Source organism: Molothrus ater, chromosome 13, assembly GCF_012460135.2.
Source record: "Molothrus ater isolate BHLD 08-10-18 breed brown headed cowbird chromosome 13, BPBGC_Mater_1.1, whole genome shotgun sequence".
NCBI classification, from domain to species: Eukaryota; Metazoa; Chordata; class Aves; order Passeriformes; family Icteridae; genus Molothrus; species Molothrus ater.
In genome coordinates, this window is record NC_050490.2 from 12,334,596 (window position 1) to 12,348,030 (window position 13,435).

Genomic DNA, 13,435 nt, shown 5'->3' on the forward strand with positions numbered 1-13,435 from the left:
CCCAAATTGATACAAAGACAAGTCTGCTGAGGATGAGTGGGTATTCTGGGGTTTTATTGTGAAAACTCAGGGTTACATGCATTGAACTGCTGGTATGGAGTTTGCTTGCCCTTGCTACCGATAGCCATTAAAATGCCTCGCAGATTAAATGCAATCACCCTCACCATTCCCTAATGAAAGACTATCACAGCCTCACTCCTGCTGTTATGTGAGGCCAGTGGGGTTTGTGTTGGCTCAGTGCTGCTCCCCACGCTCAGTGAGCTGGGGCAGGACACTCCTCCAGGCTTGGACTGGTGAATTCCCACCACAGAACAACCCCCACTCCCAGCTGGGGCGTTTTGGTGTTGCTTTATTGCCCATAACAGCTGGCAAAAAGTTATTTGGAAGGGTCTAAAAGACTTCAGCTTTCCTAAAGACAGAGCATTTTAGGGCCTGAGCAGGCCCTGGGATCAGTATCACTGCTCAGATGCCTACAGGCTTAATTCCCTCGATGACCCCAGGCTCTGTACACAGCCATGGCAATGGAGATGGACAAATGTAATTCAAAGCACAGAGCACTGTAAAGATCCATCAATAAATAAAAAATGAGCTCAAAAGCAAATCTCTTTTTATTCTGCTTTGGTTAAAGAATGGCAGCAGGTTTGGATAACTAGTCACGGTGTCAGCTTCCTTCACACTCACTTAACAGGACATCATTTCACTTAGATCGAGGGGACAGTGTTACATGCTCAGACAGCACAGCGATGAATGTGGTATAAATACCTGGGGAGACAGATTAGTTTGCTATTTCTGCTCACAGCCTTCTCCTAGGAGCACAGAAATGCCATCTCAGCATGCTTTTTGGAGGATTAGAAAACGTAATAAACACAAGGATAAAAATATGCCATGGGAGTTACAGCTAATTTCTTGCTCTAATTTGCAGCAATTTACACATAATCATTTGAAAATACTGCAGAGTGCCAGCAGCCGAGTGTCTGCTGCAATGGTGCAAATCAGAAAAATGAGAAATGCAGTTAGGGCTGAAGAACCCTCCAGAAGGGTCATTGGGGATATTCAGTTCTCAAGCTCTTCCTTGCAGCTGAGTAATGAAGGAGATTTTATTCTGCCACATGGAGCCCAGGTTCTTAGGCTGTAGGTGGATGGAATGACCTTCATAACAATGGATTTGAGACTTGAGAAACGTCCTGCCAAACAGCAATGTAGTCTGTGTCTTTTTCTTGTACATGAAGGGTTTTTTTAAATTTTTATTAAAAAAGGAGGCTGCAAGCAGTAGGCACCAGCACCACAACATTTTCACACAAACACACATTTGAAAAGGTAATAAAACTGTAGTAAAATTACTGAATTAGGGTTCAGAAATGTGTTTTAATATCAATATTTATTGTGAACACATGAAAATTACTGAAATCCCATTACACTTTCATTTCCTAATCATAATTTCCATCCAAAGATCTGGATTGATTATACATGAGGAAAATATCTATACACTCTACATTTGTATTTTTGTCTATTTTATAACTTTAAATATTTCAAAACAATTTGAAAGGGAAATAAAACCAAATGTGCCCCCAGACCAGAACCCTGCATGTAAAACAAACTAAAGATGAGTTATGAACCTCCATGAAGAGGAATTTATAGTAGAAATACCAGTGTTGCTGCAGCCTTCTTTTATAGGATCATCAACAGAGGGGATATGGAAAAAGGGGGGGTAAAATGATTTAGTAAGAGAATACACTCTCTTCTAAAGGAAAGATATTTAATCTGTGGATCACAAACACTTGACCCAGGGCAAAGGTTACCAGCAGTACCATAAGAAGATGCAGCCTTGATTTAAATAATGGGGAAGTGCAGGAGCAGATGCAGGGCTGATTTAAAAGAGGGAGAAGCACAGAGGCAAGCACGCTCCTGGGAGGGCTGATATAGAGGACTGCAAAGCTCCAAGGCACCCAGGTAGCTTGTAATTGGTAAAGTGAGCTTGAATTTTAAAGTGATTTATTTTAAAAACACGAGATACATAAGCTTCTCTTGGAAAATCAAACAGCAAAGAATTTAAAAGCATGCCTGTCTTTAAACTATTAACAGCTTTAATGAATAGCTGCTTTTTCTTTTTTTTTTTTCCAAAGACACCTGAAGAAACTGGGCACATATATCTTATCCATGCTCAGTGGAAACTCTTTACCTAAATCTTGCTCATATTTTGGAGTTGTCATCAAGTGGGACTCTCTGGATGCTAAGCAAGGCTCAGGTATGTCACTGAAATGCTGTCTCACCGCATTTTGAGTATCACCAGTGTCCATAATAGGTTTGGGTGTTGAATGCCTGTCTCTCCTGGCAGCATTATGTTGCTGAAAAACACAGATCTGAACTAAAGCTGCAGATCAATCACAAATGACTGCACACATGTTCATCTGCCCCAGGAGAATGAACCAACACTCAAGACCACCCTTGACTTGTGACACTCTTGACTCGTGGGTGCCAGGGACATGCAAAGTTTTTGTTATCATTTTGAGGCATGAGTTCTTGGCTTCTTATTTCATGAATACTCAAAAGCAGATTTATAATTTTTTCCCCTCTGGGAGCAAGTGTTTTCAGCCATGAAGCTGACTCCAGTGTTTCTGCTGGCATCTGCAGGAACTTGCTAAGCTTCTACCAAGACTTGTTCATGCTCCATTGTCTGGGAAGCTTAGGGACCTTTACATTTCTGTGGCTCACTGCTGACAAGGATGACTATGTGTTCAAATTCTCCTAATCCGAGATAAACATTTGGAAGGGCTTAGGAGAATGTAGAGCATGTGTTTGCACACATGCACATGATGACACATGACACATGCACAGTGAAGAAGTATGTTTGGCTGCTCCTTGACTTATGGTGATGACAGAACCAGGGATTCAGAAGAAAACAGCCTCTGACTTGGGATGAGTTACCAGGGGAAGTGACGAGGCAGCAGCTGAATCCTGAGTAACATAGGCAAACTGGCCATTCCTACAGGCCCCTTGGATTTCTGGAATGCTGCAGAGGAGTCATAAGGGGAGTAGAATGACCACCTTCTCATGTTTGAGCAATGGAGAACCATGGTGCACCTCCATTTGACCCGTCCCCTCAGCCTTTCCTTTGTGGTATTTTGGGAGCAGGAGAGAGCTTGTGCCAAATTGTGCAGCCCTCAGTCATTCTAGATGGCACCACAGCTCAGCAGTGAGCTAGAGAATTTACTTGCTTAAGTTTATACTGGAGACCACTTTAGCTTTCCAACTAGCCCAGAATGCCTCAGTTGGCCTGGAGGATGCAAAACCAGCTGCATCCTCCCATCCTTGCTGGAGCTTGCCTTCAAGAGCATGTCTGACACACAGAATGCAAGCTGGGTCAAAGTCTCTCAGTTGCCACAGAATTTGAGATCCAGGATCCTGATATTTTGTCTCCATCCTAGAAACATTAGGAGATGGTATTACATGTTTTAAAGTTAACTGCTCCCAAAATTAATGGAGATGACCTTTCCATGCTTTGGACAGGAGGCGTTGGTGCTTCTTGGCTGGCAGAATTCATGGAATCAGAGAATCTGAATGGTCTGGGTTGGAAAGAGCCTTAAAGATCACTAAGTCCCAACCTCCCTGATGTTGGCAAGAGCACATTCTACTAGACCAGGCTGCTCAGAGCCCCATCCAACCTGGCCTTGAACACTTCCAAAGATGGAGCAGCCTGGACAACTCAGTCCAGCACCTCACCATCCTCACAGTGAAGATTTTTTCCGAAGATTTTTTCCATCTAATCTACACCTACCCTCTTTCCATTCGAAGCCATTCCCCTTGTCCTGTCATGCCCTGTAAATGGTGTCCCTCCACTTTTCCTGCAGGCACCCCTCAGGCTCTGCAAGGCTGGAATTAGGTCAGCCTGAAACCTTCCCTTTTCCAGGCTGAGCAATCCCGATTATCCCAGCCTTTCCCCACAGGAAAAACTATGCATCCATTTAATCAACTTAGTGGCCTCCTCTGGACCTGATCCAACATGTCCATGTCCTCCCTGGGCTGGGGACCCCAGAGATGGACACAGCACTGCAGCGGGGTCCCGAGAGGGAGAATCCTTCCATCACTGCTTCTTTGGCTGCAGCCCAGGGCTTCGGGAAGCACAACATCACTCATTAACATGGCTCACGAGCCGGCTGCACCCCAGTCCCGCGGGGCTCGGGTGTTGGCTGCAGGGAGAAGCCAAAGCCGGGATGCGCGGAGCGCTCCCCCGGCGCTGCAGCGCGGCCGGCTGCGGCTAGATGGCAGCACTGCACTGGGCGAGCTGCAGCCAACCTGCCCGGGGCTCTACCCCTGCAGGACAGCTGCAAAGATACGAGGCAACCGAGATGTTCCTTCGCAATAAAATGCAATACCACGCCCAGAAAAAAAAAAACAAAAAAACAAAAAAAACAAAAAAAAAAAAAACCAAAAAAAACCAAAAAAAACCCCACCCCCCCAAAAAAAAACCACGCCAAAAAAAACCCAAAACAAACAAACAAAAAAAAAAACCCAAAAAACCAAAATCCCCCAAAAAATCAACAAAAAAAAAAAACCCAACCAAACCAAAACAAAAAAAAAAACAACCCCAAAACAAACAAAAAAAAAAACCAAACCCAAACCAAACCAAACCAAAAAAACCCAAAAAAACCCCCAAAATAAGCAAACAAAAAAACCCAAGCCAAACCAAAAAAAAACGAAAAAACCCCTCCAAAATAAACAAAAAAACCCCAAACCAAACCTAAACAAAACAAAAAAAAAAAAAAGAAAACAAACAAAAAACCCCCAAAACAAGAAAAAAAAAAAACAAAAAAATCCCCAAAAAAACCCAAAACCCAACCCAAACCAAACAAAAAAAAAAGAAACAAAAAAACTTAAAAAAAACCAACCAACCAACCAAACAAACAAACAAGAAAAAGCAAACAAACAAACAAAAAAAAAAAAAAAACAAAAAACCCCACCCCAGTGTGGACCTCAAAAAGAGAAGAAAAGGAGGGGGGGAAAAAAATCTTCAATCGTTTTGTTAAGGCTTTGGACTGTTCTTCCAGCCAAAAAAAAAAAAAAATCACAGTTCCCACAATGACCTGGAACTCTGGCAAGGCAGATGCAGCACGGATAGCTCAGCAAAGCTTTTGTTATTTGGCTTGGTTTTGTCTCGAATGTGATGAGATAACATCGTCCCTCACAAGTCAGTTTTATGAGGATCTGTCAGCTCAGTCCCCATCTGTTCTGGAAAAATAAGACTTTTCAGGTTAGAGTAGGATGTAGATTCAAATCCACAGGGCACAGATTTAAATCAAAGTATCTGAAGCCCCTTCCAGCTGCCAAGTAGTGAGGGAAGGGTTTGCATTTGAACTTCCCTGTCAAGCTGGTTTATGTTTCAAGCCCTTTATTGACAATTAACACTTAAAGTATATCCAGCAAAGAGGAAAACAAGGAAAAAGCACTGTGATGTATGAGAATGCAGTCTATGCAGCACTGGGGAGACAGAGCAGGTAGAAAAGTAGAGTTTCATTAATTCACAGGTATTCACTTACAGCTACAAAATGAAAATAAAGTCCGCTAGAAGCAAGCAAGACATTGCCTGATGTAGAAAATGAGAATGAAAGCATAAAAGTGGCATGATGCAAGAGATCCCAAAGCTGATTTCTTAGAGTGTTCAGAGTTGACCACTATCAACTTGTGTGTATAGATCCACAAACTGTCACTGCTACTGAACATCCAACACTTGGAACTGCACCCTGCACTGCACGCTATTGAAAACTTTGAAGGAGGGTGACCTGGGGCATTTTCAACAGCTCCATCCTGAGCTCTGGTCACCAGTGTCATAGCTGGCTGTTAGAGATCTCTGCTCAGAGCTGCCACCCTATTCTTGGAGCTGAGCTTTGCCTCAGAGCCCTTTAAGAAATCAAGAGACTGTAAGTAGCAGCATTTGCACTGAAATTGCCAAGGTGTTACATTGATTTCTTTCAATAATGGTGACATTCATTGTCTTATTTCATCACCCTCCTCAGAATCCTAAATGCTCCACTAATGAAGAAACAGCTGCATCTGCTTGTGCTCTGCCACTGTCAGTGACGAAGAAAACAAAACTGGTCTCCTTAGGTATTGTTCACTGTCCTCATATTCAACTATTATATTCTCAGAGAATACCAAAAACTTTTCATTAATCAATTACTAAGAAATTCAGGAGTGATCTATAATTTCACAGACTGTGCCATATAGGCAGAGGATTCTTGTGATGTCTGCTCTAGCACCTCTCTCAGCCCTGTTTACAGCAAGCATCTGACAGGAGGGGAGCTGGCTGGGTGAGCAATGACTTCCCTCTGCACCAGAAATTCCTGTCCAGTTGGAAAGAGTTAGAGACTGTTACATCCTTTTTTTTTTTTTTTCCCATTTGCATTCCTCATAAAATGATAGCACTATGCTGAAATCACTGAACATAACAAAGGCAAAGTCAGCCTGACAGCTCTGCCAAAGCAACAGCTGCAGGTACTGGATAGGAAACACCTCTGAACTTTCAAAATGAGCTTAGGTAAGAACATGAGTGTATGAAAGAGGGGAGATCCAGCTTCCCACACCCAGCTCATTCCCAGTCCTGGCATCACATCCTTCCCTGGGGGTAACATCTAACACTGGAGTTTTCCAGCTTGCACTGCCCTCTGAAACACATTCTCTCCCAAGAGTGAACATAACACCAAGCCCCCTCTCTCTTTGCTTCCAAGAGAAAGTGAGGGAAATAATCCTGAAGTGCTGGATGCTGTGCTGTGCTGGCTCAAAATTTCAAGCCCTGCTATGATGGAAGATGACTGTGTCACTCTTGGCCAGACACACCACATACAGAAATAACCTCAGCAGGAAGTGGAAACTACCCTGGTCTAGTCAATGGGTTTCTGCGAAAAGTGTGATGTCAGAGCAGCAGCACATGCATTTTGGGGGGTTGGCTAGCAGTGTGTGACACCAGAATTGTTTCACAGTCCAGACAGGCTTTCCCCAGTGCAGTTAGGTGCCAGTGCTATTCTGACATCTGAGACTGCAGCTCTGCTCCTCTTCCATAAGTCTGAGCATCAGGGAGTGCCCAGGACTGGAAACAGACTCACAGCCACGCCTGGGACAAAGGAAAGCTGTTGGTGTGGGATGCTGGCAGTGCCTTTTGCTTTCAGAGGAAGAAGAGCAGTGAAAGAAAGGTGGGTAAGAAGTAGAGGGATAAAGAAAGATAGAGAAAGAGAGGGGTCTCCAGACATCAAACTGCTTGCTGCTCTTTGAAGCCTTTGCAATGGGGTGAAATTCCCCATGGACACATCCTGGCCCTTTAGCAAGATCAGATTGCCTCAGGACAAGATGTTTGTAAGGAAAAAGCTGGCTAGATACCCCTGCCTCTTTTCCCAAAAATAACAGCTTGACAGAAAATTTGAATCTAAGAGCAGTTGTAGGTATCATGATACTTCTTTTTTACCTGTCCTGAAAGATTCAGGTGGTGTCACACATCACTGGCCCCGTATTCTCCATCCCATGTTCTGACATGCTGCCTGCATTAGCATTGTCTTTCATACTTATAACATTTAATACAGCAGAGCTCCCCATGGGGGAAAGAAATCTTTGAAGCTTCCCATTCAAATCTTCAAAGAAGGACCTTGAAGAGCACTCAGAGAGAGTGTGGGAAAGTCCAGAACAGGGATAATGTTATAAAGCTGACTTTCCCCTTGTGCCATTTTCCCCTTGTACACACACAATTGTACCACTGCTGTGCTCCCACTTTTTGCACTTCTGTAAAACTCCCTGAGTGCTGAAGAAAATTTATCCATTCTTCCATCCAGTTGGGAATGCCTACCAGTTTCTTCACAATATTGTGACCAGAAAGAACTCATAAATCTGCAATACAGATTGCAGCCTTAACCCTGGCAGTTAAGGAGGAGGTTGGACTGGGGGTGCTGAGTGTCTGCATCTCCAGCAGCATGCACTTCTGGGCATGTTTTTTCAAGCCAAATGCCAAACCTTTGCTAGCACACACCATTCTTGGAATTTTGCAAGCCAAATGCCAAACCTTTGCTAGTGGTATGTAGCAAAAGTCCCTAGAAAATGCCAAGTTATGCTACTGAGAATGTGGTAAAATCTGGTCGATTTTAGTTGCGGAATCACAGCATTTGGAGAAATAAATCACTCAAGACATAAAAGGAGATACTTTTTCTTTCATTTCCTCTATGACATATTCCCCAACGCAGCCATTAAGTCACTACCTTTTACAGGAAATTCTGTGGTAAAACCAGAAAGATTCCATCGAACCAGACGAAAGAAAAGCGTGTGCATGTCCCGTGGCTGCTCACTGCCGAGCCTGACTGCGAGCAGTGAGCTGCTCTCTGCATTCTGGATTGAATGGAAACTGCTGAGTTCTACTACGTTTATTACTTAGCTCAGGACTACCTGCAGTATGTGCTCCAGGAATCACACCTTGGACCAGCCCAGACCAGGGTTGCTCATGTCTTGAGGACCATAGCATCCTCTCTGCAAGACCAAACCGAGGAGGCTCTCAGGCCACTCCTGGACAGGATTGACATCACCTCTGTAGCTGTTGCCAAGAGAATTTTCAATGGAGTCATGGATGAAAAGTTTGCTGATGGAAATACTAACTGGGGAAGAATTATGACCATATTTACATTTGGAGGTCTTCTCACCAAGAAGCTTCAAGAGCATGGGGTTCAGCTGACTGCAGAGGAGAAGGAGCAGATCTCTTATTTCATCACAGAGTACATCATAAACAACAAAGCTGAATGGATTGATGCAAATGGTGGCTGGGTGAGTTTCTCATTTTCCACCAAAGTCTGCATTAGGAGATTTCATTAATTATTGCTATAGACACTGTCAAAGCCATTTTATTCAGGGTTTCATTTATTGATTTAATATTTGGTGTCTGGAATGTCTCATTGAGACTTACAGTGAGAGCTTTGCTTCTGCTTTAAACAGAGCAGTCATAAAAGACAACTTTATTTTTAAAAGGCACTTGCCAGTTTTGAATGACAGGACCATGCTATAATTCAGGTTGAGAATGACCTTAGAAAATCATTTGGTCCAGCCTCCCACTCAAAGCAGGTTAAACCACACATACCCTGAAATTTCCATTATTAAATCTAAAATTAAGTGGTATCCTAAGGTCAGCACAGCAATTTTGCTTTCGTAGAGAAGCTGGTCCAAAAATACTTAAGTTCAAGGTAAGGAAAGAATACACAGGTGTGATCCTCACAAATGAAGTCAGCACTTGTGCTGTGGATTTCAACAAAGCCATTATTTAATCCCCCAAATCAGTTTTACTTACAACAAATGTACTGGTAAGTACAACTGGCATTAAATCTTTTCTGTTTGGACTGAGATAATCCTAGAACTTCCATCTATGAATGGTCAATGCTGAGAAAAATACTTGTTACTAAGTTTTGCCAAGCTGCTGAAATTCCCATTCTGCCAGTGAAGGAAAGGGAAATATCCTTTTGCTCTGCAAAATTTCTTCACACCCATACTTTTTTTTTGCAGTAGGGGGAATCTGAGAATCAATGACACCAGTGTCAGTAATTTCCTTGGTACTTTTTTCCTTTACTTATATGTAAGTGCTACTTTTTCCTTCCACCCCCTCTCATCTCACTTCTCTCATATTTCCTACTACTTTTTTTCCCCCTGATTTATTTTCTAGTGTCTTGCTTTTCCTTTTTTTTTTTTTTTTTTCTTTCTGCTTGTTTTAATCCTTCTCTATCTATAGCATCAAAAAAAAAAGGTGATAGTGACTCTTGGCCCCCTGATGCATTGGATTTATTATAAAGGCTTATCTTTCCATCTCTTTCAAATAGAGTCAATTTTATTTCAGAGAAGTATCAACTCCTGGCAACATTCTGTCATAATAGGTGGCACATCATAGGAGAATAAGGAAGCTTAAAGGAAGATATTTCTGGGTGTATTACTACATCAGAAACACAGTATTTGTACCTTCCTGGAAGATGTGGGCTTAGCTGATAGAGTTCATGTTTGTTTTCTATTTACACAAGGAGGGCATAGCCTTGACTTGGAGATGAAACAAACATTCAGCAAAGTGCAGCTATTTTAAGTTACTATTTTTAAAGATCTATTCATCTTTTGGAGGTAGAGCTCTGAAAGCTGTCCCTCACTGCACAGTGCTGCAGCACTGTTAATCTGACACAGGGAGTGGTGTGATTTACCTACATGCTGTTTTTAAGCTGTCCCTAACTGTGTGTGGTTTTTTTCCACAGGAAAATGGCTTCCTAACAAAGTTTGAAAGAAGATCACTACTGTCCTTCTCCAAAATTACAGCCCTGTTCATAGCTATTGTTTCCTTGTTCAGAGAGTACTACTGAAGTAAAAGGATCTGCCATTCCTGTGTAATCTAGATATTGCCACAAACTTCACTTCTCAGCCTTCCTCCAAGCAATATCAACAAGAGAATAATTTCCTTCCATAATTTGTTTTTAATTTATTTGTATTTATTTTGACTAAATACAATGTTTAACATGCTATCCTAATTACCAAATCTGAAGATGAGATCCTTCCAAAGGGGAATCTGCACAACATCTTGCAGCAATTCAAGTCCACCTTTCCAGGCAGGATTGCTTTGAGATCATTTTCCACATCCAGACAGCTCTTGGAATCTCTCTTGCATCTCCATGAAAGGACATTGTTTTAGTGAAATACAATCCAATGGGTTAAGAAACAAGTTTTTATGTCATTTGTTTTGTAAATGAAATACTACTGTAATGCATTTTATTGCAACCTCTGTATAAGTAAAAGGGGGAGAGGGGGGATTTTTGTGAAGAAAAAAGAAATGGGAACTCCAATATAGAACTGGGTAGAAGTTACTGACACAGGCTAAGCAATTTCTGTGGGAAGAACTGTTTGTGGAAGCTAGCAACTTAAAAATGTGCACTCACTTACTGTTATAGCAATGGTATGTGTTTCTGTGCTGTATTTTTTTAATAGCTCACATCTACAATGAATGTTCTTTCATATTTGTGTGATGTAGTCATCTGGCTGAACGTTTTTTAAACTAGAATTTAAAAATAGGCAAGTAAAAATATTTCTTAAATGAGAAATTTGTGTAAATACACTAATATTTTAAGAAAATACATTAAAATATGTATTTTAAAGCCTTGAGATTGGTCTCATTTTTTCCAGAAAAATTGGAGCATGGCAAAAGATCTGTCTAAGATAATCTTAGAAGAGTTATCAAAATGCTGCTGGAAAATCCAAGTAGTTTATGGATTTGACCTGAGGTCCATGGATGTCAAGACTTTCATTTTCTGTAGTACTTTTTAGGTACTATCTGGTAGCTTGCATAAGAAACAGATATCTTGTGGCAAAATAAATGAACTGGATCAGCTCTGATGACAGTAATCAGTGTTTTGGGATACATCATAAAGCTCAGCAAATTCACAGAACTTCCAGACTTTTACAGTCCGGGACAATTCATGTTTTTACTCAAATTCCATTTGCTTTCCAAGGCTAAACAGTAGTTGTTGAAGAATTCATTCTAGAAGGGTTTTCTTCAGCTGTAGTGATTTTCCATTAGGGAACTAAGGCTGGGTCTAAACACCCTTCTTCTTTTTTTAGATGTGTTGGGAGGTGAACCAAACTGAGCCAGCAGCTGCCTGTGGCACACACCACCAGTGTTCTGAGACAGATCCTCTAGAAAATCCAGCTTTGTGACACTGAAAGAACAAATCAGCCTCTTTCATCTCAACATAAGACTCTTTTTTGCAGTAAGAACAATTGTTTTCTGGAAGAACCTGCCCAGGGATGTGGTAGAGCCCCTCTCCCTGGCAGTTTTCAGGGTACAACTGAACAGGACACTGGATAGTTTCATCTAGGCTACCTTTTCCAGGAAAGGTTGGACCACACAAGCTTTCAATGTCCCTTCCAGCCTGGGTTGTTCTGTGATTCCATGGTCTAACTTGGTGGGTTTAACCATAGAACATGAATAGAATGTTAATGTTCATTAGAACATGTATTTTTCTCTCTCCTTCCCCAGTGAAAACAAGAAATATTATTTAGCAGGAAGGCAGGATTTGTAAGGTAAACTTTGTTGCTGCTGAAGAAAAGATGGCAGCGTTCAAAGGGCAAGGGGCAGCAAAAGGAAAATGCCCACCTCCAGAACACCTATGGCAGCACACCTCCAGAACACCTATGTCAGAAATGACATTTTGGAACATGTTATGACACGTCTTTATAGGCAGTCTAAGTCTTCATGCTAAGAACAGTAATTCTTACTCAGTTCCTTTTTGAGCATTACTGCAAGCCACATACAATAGTGGCTAACACCAACCTATTAATACCACATCCACTTCCTTTTGCACTGATCTAGTAACCTATTTCATACTCAGAAGTACAATTTTTTAGTTAAATATAAAGGGTAACTGTGTCTTTTCAAAATGTAGGTGATAGAGTAATTTTAGAACTTGTCTTCATGGTAAGGGCAGGGTTTAAACCAAAGAAGCCTGGATGGATCATTAACGGTCCAGTGGGCTCCAGGTTAATTTCACTGGGAGAAAACCTCCTTTTTTCAGTGCAGAGCAAGAAAAGCAGTCATGAGATGTACCACCCCACTTCTAAGCATAGTAAAGTGTCTGAAAACAGCAGGGCTATTAGCTAAGTTTTATAAAATAGTGTCCATGTAACTGTCATGAAGTTATCCACCCGTGACACTGAGCAGTGCCCAGGTCCTGGGCACCGCTGTTTAAGGGATCCTTGGATCTGCCAGGGGAGAACAGCGTGCTGCTTCCAGAGCACAAGGTGAGGCCGAAGAGCTGCCCAGTGGGACAGCTGATGACTTCATCCCTGCACACAGCAGCTAAACTGAGATGTCCTCAAGAGCCACACAGAGGAGATTTATGAAAACAGCTGTTCTCCTATAGAAATGTCTCTTTCTGTGCTTAAAATCATAGAATCAGTTAGACTGGACAAAACCTCTCACATCATTGAGTCTAATCTTTGACTGCTCACCACCTTGTCAACTGGACCACAGCCCTAAGTGCCACATCCAGTCATTTCTTGAGCACTTCCAGGGATGGTGACTCCACCACCTGCCCGGGCAGTTCAAGGTGTGCTGGACCCAGCGGCCGGCCTTAGGCCGGCACATCTTCCCTGTGGGCACAGCTCCTGGGCTGGACACCGGTGACCACCACGGGGCCATCCGTCACAGCATCGCCCAGAGCGCGCGGCCACCGCCGGCTGCCGCAGGGATCCGAAACTGCTTGGCAGCCCGGGCTAGAGCATCCCACCGAAATGTACTTTCCCTTCCCGCAGCGAAATTAGAGAAGGGGAAATTCACTGCGATCCGCGCCAGGGGAGAAAAAAAAACAAACAAAAAAACCCCAAAACTAAACACCCCCACCACGCTGGTGTTGGCGGGAGTCCTCCCGCACTGTGGGGCCGGTGCCGCCCGGCT

The 13,435-nt window shown here is 42.6% G+C and overlaps 1 protein-coding gene across 1 annotated transcript; it reads left to right on the forward strand.

Annotated features, from left to right (window-relative positions):
* The first annotated feature begins 8,353 nt into the window (after nt 1-8,353).
* Nucleotides 8,354-11,145, forward strand: BCL2A1 (BCL2 related protein A1). Its single transcript, XM_036389803.1, has 2 exons — nt 8,354-8,790; nt 10,248-11,145. The coding sequence occupies exons 1-2, from the start codon at nt 8,371-8,373 to the stop codon at nt 10,350-10,352; spliced, it is 525 nt and encodes a 174-aa protein (XP_036245696.1). The 5' UTR covers nt 8,354-8,370; the 3' UTR covers nt 10,353-11,145.
* Nucleotides 11,146-13,435: the final 2,290 nt, after the last annotated feature.